This window comes from Pelodiscus sinensis, chromosome 8 (genome assembly GCF_052426305.1).
Source record: "Pelodiscus sinensis isolate ZL-2025 chromosome 8, ASM5242630v1, whole genome shotgun sequence".
Classification (NCBI taxonomy): domain Eukaryota; kingdom Metazoa; phylum Chordata; order Testudines; family Trionychidae; genus Pelodiscus; species Pelodiscus sinensis.
Genome location: NC_143059.1, coordinates 40,280,058 through 40,296,881, shown reverse-complemented (window position 1 = coordinate 40,296,881; position 16,824 = coordinate 40,280,058). Strand labels below are relative to the sequence as shown.

Below are 16,824 nucleotides of genomic sequence, written 5' to 3'. Positions count from 1 at the left end.
GCAACCTTTTCAAACCCAAGAGCCAAACTACATCAAAATTCAGAAGTGATCAACAAAGAGCCATATAAGAATGACCCTTTGCATGCCTGAGAGCATACAACTTATTACTGATAATTAACAATGATTAATAGCAGCATAAATGAAACATTGTACCCTGTTGACTCATTTAGCTTGTGGTCCACTATGAACCCCTAGAACCTTTTTCCCTAGTACTCCTTCTAGGGAGTCATTTCCCATTTTGTATATGTGCAACTGATTGATCCTTTTTAAGTGGAGTACCTTGATTTCTTCCTTACTGAATTTCATCCTATTTACTTTAAATCAGGACTACTTAACACGTGGCCCATGGGCCACATGATGCCCATGGCCCGTTTGTTTGCAGCCCGCAGTGCAGTTTGGGTTTATGCAGGATTCCACACACGGCCCATGTGTGGGATCCTCTGAACACGGCTTCCACTGGGAACACTCTCCACAACAGCAATCAGTCAATATAATGGTCTTCTGTTATGCTTTTTAGTAGATAAATTCCTAAACTGTCATTGCTCATTAAAAGTGCGGTCATATGGGTGGAAATCGGGTAAATATTGCATTTTATGAATATCAGCAGAACTGACTTAAATTGCACCTATGTGTTGCGTAATCTTACCTTAATCTTTGTATTCATGCCCAGCCGTGTGAAAAGCTATTTGCATGTATATGCAACCACACTGAAGTTGTGGCCGTTGGCACATGTTGGATCATTGTGGGGCCCCGGGGCTTCCAAAGTTGAATAGTCCTGCTTTAGACCATTTCTCCGTTTTATCCAGATCACTTTGAATTCTAATCCTATCTTTCAAAGTGCTTACCAAGCTAGGTGGGGTAGCATCATCTGTAAGCTTAAGTATTGATATGCAGGTTTATATTAGCAAGTAAAGATTGACTGAGGATTAGGAATGTTAAGTATCAGTTAATTGAGTAGTCAACTATTCCAAATCCCCGAGGGTGGGACCAGCAGCCAATGCACTCCAGCCTCACTCCCAAGGAGCACCCTGTCACTGCACTGCTGCTTCTGTATCACAGACAGCAGTGCAGGATGCCAGGTGGGAGCTGGTTCATGAGGGGAGCCAGTTTAAAAACTGAGTCCCCTCGAAGACTGGCTGCCTGTTGGCCTGTGCTGCTGCCTCTGATAAAGAGGCAGCAGCAAGGAGTGGTGGCAGCAGCCCCTGTCTGGAGTAGTCTGAGCTCCCAGACCCAGCAGTAGCAGGAACTGAGCCGGGCTGCCTGCCTGTCCTGCTCTCAATACACTTTAAATGTAGAGCCACAACGGGAGTAGGTCCTGGACCCAGTGTGAGCCAGGACTCTGCCGGGCTGCCTGCCTGCTCAATTCTTAATACACTTGAGCTGCAGCAGGGTAGGTCCCAGACCTATCACAAGCCAGGCCTGAGCTGGGCTGCTGGCCAGCCTGCTAAAAGGTTTACTGGCGGGGAGTTGGGGGAATGCATGTAGTCTATTTCTTTTGCTCATAGATTAAATAGACTACACTCTTACATCCATATTGGAGATAGAAGTCACTTATGAAATATTGGTATTGCTTTTATACACTGCATCAACAACTTTTAATCATCATACAAATTGGTATTTGTGCACAGCAAACTATAAAAATATGTTTTTAAATCTGCTACCTTAATTGCAGTACCAAACTTCATACAACTGTAAAAATGTTCATATATTGTAAGAGGTGAATCTCTCATAGAAATTTTCTTAGCCTGTATAGGTGTCAGAAAAGAACACTGGAAATAAACCACATAAGGTGTTTTACCAAAAGCAAGTTTCCAAGCTGCTTATGGGCTAAAAAGTAGGTAGGAGTAAGTTCACTCTGCCATATTTAGAACACAACATATTTACGTGATGAGCAATTATCTTGTACTTCCTGGCAAGAGCATCTTTTTACCATGCACCACCGTTACATTTTTATACCCAAAATTAGGCTCACATGGTAATTCGTCTCAGACTATGCTCAACAGACAACTATTGATGCTAACGTTAGGGAAGGAAGCGACTAGTTGACTACCTGATAGTGACTTGACTATCCGATAAGCCTAGTCTTATTGAGTAGTTGAGTCACTACTCAACTAGTTGCTTCTCCCACCCGCCACCTTGCTGCCTCTGTATCAAAGGTATCAAGGGGGGAGGGAGGCGAGCAGGAGCCAGTGCTGGGGGGGAGCCGACTTCAAAGCTTCAAACCGAAGCAGTACCTGCTCATGCAGGGTCCTGACTACTGTGCCTCTTCCTCTGAAATGTACAAGAGCAGCAGGCAGCTCTTGTACATTTCTAAAGCAGAAGCGCAGCGAGATAGCGAGTACCCCCCCTTATCAACTAATCGAGTAATCAACTACTCAATTAGTGGATTAATCAAAATTTAACATCCCTAGTGATGCCCTTTTGGTGGTCTAGAAAATTAAATAACTTTAGCAATCAGTGGAGAAATGGGGTTTTAGGAGGGGAGGGAAATCCTTAATTCACTCTCTTATTGATTCTCAGAACTTGTCAGACTTTTCAATGTCATAATAAACTACCTGCTAGCACTAAAGGTGGAATATATAGGGTAAAATTCTAGCTCTATTGAAGTCAATGAGTTACACTCTCATTGAATTTAATGAGGTCAGTATTTCACCATATTATTTAGTTAAGGTCTTTGAGTATTTTATAAGGAAAATGTTCCAGTTTGACCAATATAGTAATTCAATAAAATTATAAACAGGACATCCACTTTTTTTAACCTATGCTATGTCAGTAGGCAAGCCTGCATGTATGTATATCATATCATTAACTACTTCATGATAGAATTCACTACTATACTTACGATGGTCGATCCTCCAAAATAAGAGCAGTAGTTGAAAGCGGTTCGAATTCAAAATTTTTACGCCTTGTGGCCTGGGGTGGAGGTTTACATGTTCTTCCTGTTCGTGCTTCATATTCCTAAATAATGTTATTAAAAGAATACATTAAAAATTTAAATTTCCTTATGACTAGTGGATATGTTTACAAAATGAATCAATGAGGAACTAAAACATTCCAGATTTAAATGATTTACACCAACCAGATGATGATGTTTCACAACCATTGTGGAGTGAAAATGTATGAGAATGTTACACATCACAAATCAATATATCTGGTTACAATGGACCAATGATTGTTATAAATATAAATCTGTATTTGTGCGCAACTGACAAACTATAAAAACAAGTTTATGTACACTACCTTAATTGCAGTACCAAAATCTTGTTAGAGCAATCATATGAAGAATTACAAATGTACTCATTAACACAAGTCTTCTAGGTCCTTTGCTCGTTTTTATTTTTCAAAATTTCCCTATTCCTTTTGCAGCAGCTATCTGTATGATGCTCCTCTTATTTGCACCTTCCCCCAACATCCTTTTGAATACCAATGAGAAGGATGAGTTCTTGCTCAAGTTTAACCATACAATACATAATATTATAAACAAAGGTCTTAATTTCATCATTTATTTATGCATGTGCTTTAACTTATAAGAATGAAGTGACTTCCTAATTAGCTATTTATATTTAAGGACCTGGTAGGGGGGAGGGAAGGGAAACAACATCGGATACCTCAATGCAACCTCAAACACACATCTTTAATTGACTTCAAAGTTACCCAGTGATTGTCTCTGACACACAGACTCCAATTTGAGATTTTTCTATTTGAGATTTTTCTATTTGAAAACATTCAAGCCCAAACCATGTGACATTATTTTAAACATTCTTTATGCAAAAAATTAAAATGCTAGCTTCTCCTCTTTTAGTTTCTTTCACATGACAAAGTTCAAAAACAGAACCTATAGAGGTGAATGTTTGTTTTTAAAGGCAAGTAGAAGATTAAGTACATTGGAACCAGCTTCTAAAATAGGCCTGTTTGAACTGAGCCAAGAATCTTATCCAAACTCTCATGAATAAGTTTAAAAACTAAACTTATTCTTGAACATATTTCTGCACAACACCCACTTCAGAAGGGAAAGAGACATTTTACATATTGTGAAATGGGCAGGTGATTCCATTAATGGTTTGTACCTTTCGTACTCCACTCAAAAGGACAGAGTTTGGGGCTGGAAAGATGATACCATGAAAGAGCAGGAAAAAGAGATTTTGCCTTTCATGGAGTGACTCATAAGGTTGCTGGTGATAGAGTTATTGAGCCACTGGCTTAGGCTTCAATGATTGCCCATGGAATTTCAATTCCCAGGGTGTAGAATGGTCCTGAAATCAAGCTGATTTAACAAGGAGTACTCCTCCTCCTATTAGGTCTAGCTCAGGAGTGAGTCAGTCTACCCCTACAGAACCCTCATTGGGGTCTTTTTTGGGAAGGCAAGGAGAGTTTTCAAACATGAGAATAAATCCTCTTCCAAAGTCTACTTAGCAGTAGTCAGATACACCTCTGCCTAAACTGAAGTCTTGTGGCTCCATCAGCTCAAGCAGATAGGATCCCTTTAGACTCTGCTCTCCCCAAACATAATCCACCAAGGACATTTTTGCTTTTACAAATCCTCACTTTCCTCTATCAGGTCCTTCCCTCACAAAGGCGGCCTGACTCCACCAGGATATTGCAACTGATTGGAGAAGTCCCATTCCACACTCTAGTTGTGTATTTTTTCCTCTAGTAAGGCTGCTAGTACTATCATTGGATCTATCCTCAGTTTTTTCCCCCTCTGTCAGGAAACCCACGCCACCCGATGAACTGGTATTTTGTTCTGAGGCATCTCTTTCCAGACAAGGGACTTATAGCAGTTTGGGAGCCAACTTCTACCTCAACATAATGTCTACTTCAACATCGATCTTGTAGTCTGTTACCCCAAGTTATGAGGACCACCACAATTCCACTGGAAGCATCTTACTGGCTATGCTGGGGACATTGGAACCTGACCCATCCCATAAACTTGGTTTAATTTTCTAGGAAATCTATACAGCTTCTCTGTCCTCTTGAGAGGTCAACCAGAGCATCCTCTTGAACCCACTAAAGATGGGTGCCAGATTCCATAGTTCCTCAGATATTGATGAGGTTGTCCTCCTCTTTTCTAGCACTACTACGCTTTTGTCTTCATCTCCCCTGATGCTAATAAAGCAGTTCCAGGAAGCTTTTAAAATTAAACATAGGCATCCAGGGAGAGCCATTTTTTCATAGGTTCGCTCAAAGGGAATCCATAGTTGATCTGAGCTGCATGATAAAAATAGCGTACTTAACAAAAAGAAAATAGATGAAATGGTCCTTCATCTCAGACAACAATTAAATTCTTAGCTTTGATTTGTGTGATTTAAAAAAAAAAAAAAAAGACAGATCTCAATTAAACTATATTAAATGTTTTGGTTCCAAAGGACTCTGTGTCCCCAGTTTTACCAAGATAATGATTCCATATCCCTAAGATACAGGAAAGATATGATTGAAAAAGATACTTCTTTCCCTACTCCTAATGTGGCCAACTAAAGTAAAAAAATATTGCAAGACAATGAGAATACTAACAATAGTTATCAAGTCCCAAACACATGATTTTCTTGAATGTGTGTACCTCCTAACAGAGTCAACTTTAATTTTAGGTCATATTTTTGTTGTGGGGCACACCAGGCTGTGTTTACATTCAGTTACCAAAGAAGCCATCACCTTTACTTCAGAATGTAAGCAGAGAGCTTTTGGGGTAGGATAAAACACATCCTTGGTCAAGGAAGCTAGTTTGCCTGAGGAGCATAAAGTGGTACCATTTTGTGTCCTAGTTGAAGAGGCCTTAGTGAAAGGACAGTGGTAAGACCCCATCTGACCACAATGCTAGACATGGTTGAAAAAGGAAAGGAGCATCAAAACTGCTTGCATATCTTTATGGTTAGGGTCAAGTCGTACATCAGCTCCACTGACAGTTCAGACCTGAGAAGAGTTGAGGCCTGAAGAGGATATACATTTTGGGGTCTACACTGATTCATTGCGTGCACACACTCCCACCCCCACCCCCACCAGAAGTGTGCAACAATAATCTGAACAAAGCTAATTAAGAAGTGCACTAACCAAAAGTCAGGAGGGGTGGAATTCATCTCAAGTGTTCTCACATAATTCATCCATTACCACTTATTACTGTACAACAAGGAACAAGCCTATTAAACCATCCAGAGAAATGTTAGAAAGAAGATTCTTCAGAAGGATTTTTCATGGACAGCTGCAATAGTAATGGTTGGCTATCTTATGGGTGGAAAAAAAAAAGCACACTTCTAAGAATAGGTGCTGGCAGGCAAATGTAATTGTACACAATCAGTGGGATACCACAAAGCATTAATAGATTTAAAACTCAGACCAGAATAGTTTGCAGACTAAGATGCTATATTGTAGTTGGAGCAGATTTCAGCCTGAGAAAAGTTTTAACATAGTAGTTTACTGTACCAGGACCTTCTTGTGGAAGAAGTTTCCTGGATAAGAACCTTCATGTTAATGAAAAAAGATACTTACCATGAGATCCAAGAAAATGGATTAACCATGCATGAAATCTACTAGTTTATAGCATTCCAGGAAATGGGAATATTAGTGACCTTTTTTCCCCAAATGATACTTAGTACTACAAGTATCAGATTCCCAGTATTCTTAAATCTATACATCACATGCAATCTTTCATAAATTCACAGCTCTGCATTGAGAAAACTACTACCTAATATTAAGTGAAATGTGCTTTTATAAAGCATTAGTTTGTGATTCCAGTTGGCAGAGCTGCATGCTACCCAGCATGTCTCCAGGTGACGGATAGGAGGGGGCCTCTTTTCAGAGGTTTGCTGCAAAATAAGTGCGCTTTGTCATGCGAATATGCAGCCGCGGACCAGCAGCGGCAACATTACCAGGGTGTGATGGGACATTGCATGGTATCTGATGCTCTGACTAAAAGTCACAAGTGCCCAATGACAATGTTGTGACATGGCGAGTACAGCCCGCCATCAAATAAGGGTGCCCTACCCCCTCACTCTGCTGCTTGAGGGTCTGGGATACTTGGATCTCTGGATTACTTAGGATAATCCGACTGGCATATGAACCATGATTGGTCACCGGCATCCAAGGGATAGTGACTCCTTAAGTCACCCCAGGGAAGAGAAACTTGACAGAAAATTCCCCACTGTCTTGTGGGTAGTTTCTGGAGATCCAAAGGCTATGGGAGTAATCCCAGACAGATAATCCAGAGTGGAGACCCTAAGGCAGTTAACAGTGAGGTTTCATCCAATCTGCTTTTCCTGAATCTCCTGCAGTCACTTAACATACTGGCTCTTGTCTTTCCTTTGGATCTAACTGGGGCGAACAAGAGGGGTATAGTGCCACTTGGGCAATGCACTTTCCTCAAACACTAGCCTAGGCAATGCAGCGTGCAACAGGAGACACCTACCCACGCACAGCTATACATGGCTACTATAGTCGATACAATAAACCAACTTGCCTCCAGCTTGGTAGCTGGAATGTGCAGACAGTGTGTCCTGGACTTGAACCTGATCATGATCTTACAAACACGGATTCAATACATAAAACAGCAGTCACAGACCAACAGTTACATAAACTGAATGTTGACATTGGTATCCTGGAGAGTAGCAGACTGGCAGATGCTGCATTAGTAAAAGAAACCAACTACACCTTCTTCTGGAAGCGTTTGAGTTCAGAGAAACGCCATCTTTACAGAGTTGGCTTTGCTATTTGAAACAATCTGATGAACTTTATCAATATACCCATAGCTGAATCAGAACGTGTTATATCTCTAAAGCTCAGCACCAAATCAGGATATGTTAACATCATAAGTACTTCTGCACGCACAGTAATGTTGTGCACTGAAGACAAGGACCGCTTCTATGATAATCTTCAGAAAGTTGTCGATTCCTGTTCATCTGGTGAACTGTACATCCCTGGTGATTTTAATGCAAGAGTGGGATGCGATCACCTGTCCTGGGCCAGGTCATCATGGCATTGGGAAAATGAATGAAAATGGTCAAAGGCTTCTTATATTCAGTTCTCAGAATAATCTCTCCATCACTAATACTTCTTTCAACTTAGACTGCCACAAGGTCTCATGGTACCACCTCAGATTCGGTCACTGGCATCAACTCAACCTTGTACTGGTCCGCAGAAGACATCTCAACTCCATTAAATTGACATGTGCGTATCACAGTGCAGATTGTGACACTGATCACTCACTGATTATCAGAGTGAAAATTCCTCCAAAGAAACTCCATACATCAAAGGATTGCAGAAAACCAAAGGTTAACACCGTCAGTACTAGAGATGCACTGAAATGCTCGGTCTTTGTGGAAGATTCACTCGTAAAATGGAACACAAACCTGTCCAGCAGTCTGACAACAAGACATTGTCCATGCTGAGTGTTGCAATATATGAATGTGCCACATCTGCCCTTGTTGGAAAATTTCTGTGTTTCAAAGACTGGATTGATGAAAACGTTGACACTCTCAGGTCTCTTCTTGAGGAAAAAAAACCCAAGGTTTTTCTGAATAACAAAGAATCCATCGCAAAGTTCAAGAGATCAGCTCTGCCAAACAAGATCTGTTCTTCAGAGAGAATCCAGGAAGTGTGTAAACAAGTATTGGGCCGATCTATGTTTTGGAATTCAAAAAGCATTTGATATGGGCGACCTGAAAACTATGTATGATGGACTGAAGAAAGCACTTGGACCAAACGTTACCAAAGTTGCTCCATTGAATATCTAAATGGACAGGTGGTCACTGATAAAAACCAACAGATGTCCTGATTGGTGGAACACTACTCAGTCTTTACTCTCATGAGCATACGATATATCCTGAACTTGATAACCTCATTCTAACTCTTCCAGAGTGATTGATGGACAATGCCCAATCAATGCACACAAAACAAAGTTTCACAAAGAAAAAACAGTTTCTTGCCATTTCAACCAGAATGGGCATTGTCTCAACAACCTGATTACCTGCATCCTGCTTCAAAGAGATTTTAAACACAAGACTTCAAAGAGAAGCCTCTGAACTGTCATTCATGCTGAAATTTAACACTTTATGAATGGGCCTTAAAGATGCTAATCATCTTACCCATTACAAAGATAGGTTCCCCAATAATCACCTCTAATATCATTAGCTCATAGACATTAGCCTCCCTCCTTGTCTCTCCTCTGTTCTAAAATCTGATTTGTCTATTTTATGTGTGTTCACTTTTTTTGTGTATCCCTTTGGTATATATGGTCATGCCAATTTTCTTCCACAATTTGATTTGAGGAAGTGGGTCTGGCCCACGAAAGCTCATCACCTAATAAACCATCTTGTTAGTCTTTAAAGTGCTGCCTAGTCCTGTCTTTTGTTTCATGATAGATTAAGACATTTAAAATCTCAATTATTCAGTTTAAAACTTAATTGTATAATTGCATAGATTTGAATTACATTCTTGTTGAAAAAAATACACATTTTAAATGATTTTCAAGCCAGATAAAAGATGGATACGAAAAAAATCTCATTTGAATATGTTTCTCTGATAATGGTTTCTGTTTTGAGCACATTAGTATTAGTGCATGTGTTCTTTAAATTATGATACTTTTACACAATTTCATTAGCCGGCTAAACTGTACCACCTTAGTTTAAATTGGTAACCAATACTCCTATATACTGTATTTTCTTGAGATTTTTTTTTTACTTCTGCACTCAAATTTAACAATTAAAGAGGGAAGAAAGCACATTTCATATATGAAAGCAAGGTATCAATTATAGCAGTTCTAAAAAGAAATTCTTTGGAGCAGGACAATCCAGGGAAAGCAGGAATCCTGAGACCACCATGTAGTCCACCATCTCAACCTTACTATCCTAAAGCCTCATGAACAAGCAAAAAAAAAAAAAAAAAACCTCAATAAAAATGTCACAAAAATGGAGTACAAGCAATCCCCGGGTTACATGGATCCGACTTACATCAGATCCCTACTTACAAACGGGGTGAGGCAACCCCGCACTAGCTGCTTCCCCCCAGCAGACCAGGGAGACGCGAAGCTAGCGCCCCGTCCCCGCACCCCCAGCAGACCAGGGAAACGCGGAGCGGCTTTTCTCAGCAGGCACCTCAGCTTGAGAATAAAGGACTGAGGGAAGTGAGGTGTGGGAGAATAAAACTGAGCTCTGGAGAAATGTTTGGCTAGAGTTTCCCCTACAATACGTACCAATTCCGACTTACATACAAATTCAACTTAAGAACAAACCTACAGTCCCTATCTTGTATGTAACCCGGGACTGCCTGTACACTAGAACATTTTATAGCATTAATACTACACATGTGACCAGCTCGTGCCAAGTTCCCTAAGCCTCACCGAAAACTGACAAATACATATATGGAAATTAGCCTGGCTCACCTGTTTTGTTAAAATTTAGACATTTAGATTGATGAAATGTTTATAGGGATGCCACATGTATTGATCTCACTTATAATATCTGTAGCCTATGGTATTAGAGTTATATTCAGTGTCTGCATAGTAAGCCTCTAACTATGTAACTCAAACAAGAAAGAAGCATTAAAGTGGTAGGGGGCTTGTCTACATTGGCAAGTTACTCTGTGGTAACTTTCTCACTCAGGGATGTGAAAAACCACGCTCCCAAGCACAGCAAGTGCTGTAAAGTGCCACTATTAACAGGCTCCCAGTGCTGTTAGCTACCTTCCTCCTGGAGGCTGTTTACCTAGTGCTGGAAGAGAGCTCTCCCCCTGGCTGTGACCACAGGCCTGTGTGAAAGTGCTGCCATAGCAGCACTTTAAACTAGAATGTGTAGACCAAGTCCTCATTTTCAATACAAGTCAACCCACTCAGCCAAATAGGCTACTGTGAAATAAAGGACCAAAGACTTAGTTGATTGTCATTCCCCTACCCAAAGAGGAGACAGGCATGGACATTTGTTTCATCAGTTTGAATTCTAGCAGAAGGGAATAAAAATGTCTGACCAGAAGGAACTATATCACTATGAGACTTGGAATTTGGAGAAGGCAGTATTTCCAACTATAAGTAAGGGATCAACAAAGTGCTCATACAGAGCTTGCACATTACAGTAGCTTCCACTATCTATTGAAACCTAAACATACAAATGTGTTGCTATCTTTTGTGCTTTTATCTCAAATATCTCATTTCTTCCTCCTAGTTAATCAATCCCATAATAAACTAAGTAAGTATTTGCTACACATGCTGTCTTTGGTGAGAGATAAAAGGTATACTGACCTGGAGTAAGTGACTAGTCCTTTTGAACAGAGTAACCTGAATTAGGGATTTTGGCACAGATGTTTAAACCATTAACCTGGCCTTATGGGTTAATCCAAATTACTACACTCACACACCTCGTTGCCTCTGATACAGATGCAACAAGGCAGTTGGGGAGAGGAGTTAGTGCGTGCACAGAGCTAGCTTCCTGCACATGGCAGTGCCTGTGAAGCTGCCTGCCCCTCTCCTGCTGTCTCCCACAGAGGCAACAGGGAGAAGGCAAGCAGTGCTGGGGGAGGGGGAAAGAAGCCAGCTCCCCATGAGCTGCCTGCCCCTGAGTTGCTGCCTTTGTATCAGAGCAACTCAGGGGCAGGCAGCCTATGTCTGCAGGGAGCGTGGGCCCCCCACAGACTGAGGAAGCAGCGCAAGGTGACAGGCCACGTATTTTAGTAACTGTGTAACCACTAGCAGCTGCACGATTGCTAAAATGAATGATACCTAGCATCCCTCACCTGAATGTGTGATAGATGGTTCCTCACATTTTAAAAAAAAAATCACAATAAAGGCAGGATTGCCTGCATGGCAAGACCATCCCCTTGGACACTAAGGTCTATTATGACTGCATGTTAAGGCTATCACAGGTTGAGGAATTGACATTTGGGGGACAGTCAGTGAAACCTAATTATAGAACACAGCCAGTTTGGGGTCTGTACCTTGTTCCTTAGCAGTCTCCACTGAATTTGGCTGTTGGCACTCTGTCAATCTAGATAACTTGACAGCATATTCACTTAAAAAGATCATTAAGAGGAAAAAGCTAGGTCAGCCCCGTCATTTAGTGGATGTATATTGCACAATATCTGTGACTGACTCTTGGAGCACAATTTTTTTCCATCCTAGGTCAGAGGAATTGAGTGTCATAGCATGAACTGATAAAACAGCAAACTGATAGTTCTTAACAAAAGGAAGATTTTTTTTCCTGCAGAATATTACAGTCTTTATAAAAAGGCACGTTATTGGAACTCAGTTTCTGTTATAGAAAGGGAACCATCAGCCAATATAATGGTTCAGTGCAGACACTGGTACAAAACAGGGCTGCATTTTATCTTCACTGTTGTTCAGCAGTGACAGACTGGACAATGAAGTGCATTAATGACACACAGACTGGTACAAGTGGAACCTCGCAAGTCCGGAACAGACTTGCAGGACCAGAGAGCACCAGCGGCTGAGAGCGGGAGCCAGCCAAGAGCCCTAGCCCTGAGGAGTGGGGCTAGCAGTAGTGGCCAGGGAGCCCCAGAGGCTGGAAGCAGGTCTGGTGCCCAGGAGTGGAACATTGACATCCCATGGTCCAGCGAACTCCCTGGTTTGGGTCTGCTGAGGTCCAGGGGTGCCAAAACCAGAGCAGATTAACCTGTACGTGATGGACAGGTGGAAAATGCCTATAAGGCTTAGACTTTGCAGACAATATCCTGCTACTGAAGGACACCCCCAAAAAGTTACTTGGACAGAACCAGGCCAAAAAGAGTACACACCAAGCAGGGCTCAAAATTAGTTATGTTAAAACAAATATCCATGAAACCCAAACATCAAGCAGTAACATCACATTAAAAGGCCAAAAAAAAAAATTAAAGAGCCATTCCCCTACCTGGACAGTACCATATTGGCCAACTGGAGATTCTAGAGGAAGTAACATCAAGACAAGGAAAGGCATCCAAATATTTACTAATCAGAATATGGAAGCCAAAGACATAGAGCATCAGAATAAAAGTGAGAATTTTCAATTTAGAAGTGTTACTGTGAGAGCTAGAAGACCTACCAAATCATTAAGGGAAAAAGAAAACCTTTGAAAATAATTGCCTATGAAAGATTCTGGCCATTGTTTGAAAAAACTTCAGTACCAAAAGGGGAGATTCAACCAGTTACCAATCATCAGCTTGTTTCCATCAGAATCTGAAGCAAGCATAGGACATTATTGGCATCTGGAGTATATTGCCCAAAATAAGAGATTCCCACATGAAGCTATCAAGGGATTATCAACTGACGTCAGGAAATGAAGGTGCCCAAAAGAAGCCTTAAGAAGATCTCTTAGCAGAGATGGTAGGTTAGTCAACATCAGAGAGCAGATGGAAGCGGCAGCAGGAAATTACTAAGACATTACAAACATGTTTCCCCCTGTGCACCAACAATGGCAAGAACTGAACATAAGAACTTTTAATTATATTTAGTGGTGGAAAAATCAGGGCAATTATCTTCAGGGATACAGTCAGAATTCTGAACTTTTTTTTTTTAATTGGACAGGAGGCAAAAATACCAAATTGTCCAGGTCAATACCAGACACCTGGCAACCCAGTGACTGCAGCCTGGAAAGGTAATGCCACACTTCACAGCAGTTTCAAAGATGCAGCGGTTCTTGTACTGACTAAGACAAGAACTAGTTTTTATTAAAAAAAAAAAAAAAACCTGAGCTGCTTAGGAACATTTTCCTACAGTGATGGGACCAGCAAGTGTCAGGAGGGGGTCACTGTACTGGAAACTGCTCCCCCTGTTCATCCACCTCCCATGCATCCAACCTTTTCTCTCTCCCCCTCCCCCCGCACAAACACAGAATCTCCTGCCCTACCAAGTCACATTCTAGGACCCTCCCTCCACCTCACTCTCTAAAAGGCAGAGCTTCCTGCTGTCGGAGGAGGTTTTAGGGATTGATCTAACCCAGCCCCTCTCCCACCCCGCCCCCCATCTCTCTCCTCGCCCTCCCAGGAGTAACACCCTTCATGGTAAGGGTGGCAATAGAACCCTTCACTCCCTCTGACGACCAGGCAGCGCAGGCACATCTGTTTGGGCAGCTCGGGGAGAGGTAAGGGAGCTCTGATACAGCTTCTCTTTGCTTCTGCACAGAAACCACTTTTTCTGAAGGAAGCAGAAATGGGGGAGGGGGCATTCTGTGCATGCGCAGTGGTGCAAAATTGCCTTGGGAGAAATGTACCTTTGCCCATAGGAGCAAGTTCATACAGGCCACAAAATGTCCCAAGATTGGCAAAGTCATGCTGACTGGGTGAATTATGCGGAAACAACTTAAGCCTGTGAGCATAAAAGCATGAGAAGTGTGTTATGAGACAAGAAAGCTTTGGTAATCCATTCCTAAGTGATGTAATTTCTGGGAGGAAGACAGTTGAGCGACTTCCCTTGGTTCATTAGGACCTACTGTGGACTTTGTAAACCAGAAACCTGTCTTAGAGAAGCCAGTTTGGTGCTGGTGAAGAGGTCTTATTGTGATACAAGTGTATCACTGTCTCAGCACAAGCTTGTAACAAGAAGTGACAAAGATGAAGTCATTAAGAACTAAATATGCTCCAAAGAGCAGGTACCATACCGAAAAAGGAAAATCCAAGAGAAAAGTGAGTATAAACCAAGCAGGCCAACAGATATGAAAACATGGAGAAATTCCCTTAAGTCCACTGAACAGTTTGAATAGTAGACCTGGGAATCTCTATACAAAGTTTGTTTGTGGGATCATCAGAGACAAAGATTTTGGAAGGGGTGAAACTCCCTATGGGGCATTTGTCAACCAGAAGAGGAGTGTAGAAAATACTGAAATAGCTCTTCTGGGAAAGATTACATGATGGCTTTCTTGCAGAGGAGTTCTGGAAACTCACTAAAATATGAAATAATCTGACATAAAAAACAAGTGGCAGATGGGAAACCTGGAGGACAAAAGTAATGCATCTCCAACTCCCTTATATAGGTACCTAAAGTAGCATCCAATCAGTCCACCCCAAAAAGATAGTAACAGCCCAGAAGCATAAAACAGGGCAGTGCATAAATCTATAATGCACTGCCTTGTGGTGGCATATCAATTTAGCTGTAGAGCAAAAGATAGGAAGGCCCAAGCCTGTGATATTCAAAAGGTAAGTGCCATACCTTCCTCTCAGTGGAATCCAGTGGAGAAACCATTAAGTCAATGAAACAGTGGATTTTGACAGAGTTAACTTACTTGCCTGTTATTCATTCTAGGGATGGAGAATATTACGTCTGGGTGTTGGGAGAGATTGCATATTGACCTGCCATAGGACAGGATCACAAGGCCTCTTGTCCACAAGCTCGGATTCAAAGGAAGCTATGTTGAAAGTGAAACTTAGGAGTTCTCGTGCTTTAGTTACTAGGAAGGTCTCTTGGGGAAAAAAAGTCTCAAGCTGAGCCCTTAGAACCTTCGCCCCCAACATGCCAAAAGTACAGAACGGACTCTCGCTACATGTGAGGTGCAGTCTAGGTCCTGATGTACTTTAGACCTCCTCACCCAAAACTGATTTCAAAAGAGGAGACTAGTTTGGAGATACCCCACTGAAAGGGGGGGGGGGGGAGAGCAAATGCATGCAAGGACCAGAACAGAACCTAGGACACTCATTTCCATAAAATTGGTTGGAGAGAAGCCAGGGTGGGAAGGAAGATTCCCCTAGGAATACTTTGTCCTTGCATGACTTGAGGGCTTGAAAAAAAAAATCAAGGATTAAATCCTGGCAAAACTGCTTAGGAGTTCAGATACCATTGAGTGTGACAGGCAACCACTGCATCAGGAGCAGCTGGATCAAAGATGCTTGCAGTAAGCACACAATAAGAAATGGCAGCCAGAGACTTTTATAGCAAGACCATAACTATTTTTCACCTTGTTTCCTGGTAGGTGAAGTGAAAAAGAGAGCAAAAACCAGTGGTGTTTAAACTCTTCATTTAAATATCACCTACTATGTATCTTAGGCTATTTAAATCAAATTAGTGGTACATTAGAAAAAAAGCAATGGTAATCATATCAATTCTTAAATTATACTAGTGAGGTCAATGAGTGTGAAATTTACTTGTTGCTAATGATATTTAATGATTGGATGATTTAGTGCCATAACTACTCATGCTACCATGAAAATGTGATGTTCATTCTACTTCAATGATTGCTAAACAATCCCATGCATGGCATAGAATGTGACTAGAAGTTATATTAAATTCCATACCCCTGTGTTTAACAGATTGAGAGTAGATACTGATGTAACACTGCCAGAACTGTCATCCTAATGAGAAAAACAGAAGTAAAGCCTTAGTAAAAAAAAAAGTTTAAAGTCATTCAGATATTGCAATACACATGCTAAAAAACTCATTTTTGCACAACATTTTCTATTTCTAAAGTACTTTTTACTTTAAGGCAGGCATGCTATCTGTCCTACTGTGGGTCTGCCTTACCATTCCCAAATATACCACAGTGTGGCATGTATGAGGTCTTCCTTATTAAAGCTTCACATTGTGTGTGTGTTGCAATGGGAGTCATAGTGCTCTCATTCTGAGACAGGTCTTTCTTCCCCTTTACTCCAGCCCAGTTTTTATATTTCTTTTCTGGAACCAAAACCTCAAGCACTTAACAGGATAAAGTCTGTGGCCAAGGGAGCAGATTGTTAATGGAAGCTGGGAATTATATACATCTGCTAAACTATAGGCTCTCAAAGACGACACACATTTAAAATGATGACTAAGTACAGGTTGGACCTCCCTTGGCCTGCACCCTCAGGACCTTACTTGTCCCGGATCAGGAGAGGCCATTTCAGGATCCCAGCTGTCCCCCTGCCAAGCTTTCTGGTCCCCACCCCTCATTG

General features: G+C 41.4%; 1 protein-coding gene across 2 annotated transcripts in view; it reads right to left on the bottom strand.

Moving 5' to 3' along the window:
• The window catches only part of TBC1D12 (TBC1 domain family member 12), an 82,480-nt gene that overhangs the window by 30,789 nt on the left and 34,867 nt on the right, over positions 1-16,824 (bottom strand). For both annotated transcript variants that reach the window (XM_075935142.2, XM_075935141.2), the window contains exon 3: positions 2,843-2,958. In XM_075935142.2, coding sequence (XP_075791257.1) covers positions 2,843-2,958 — 116 coding nt within the window. The remainder of the gene's footprint in view (positions 1-2,842; positions 2,959-16,824) is intronic.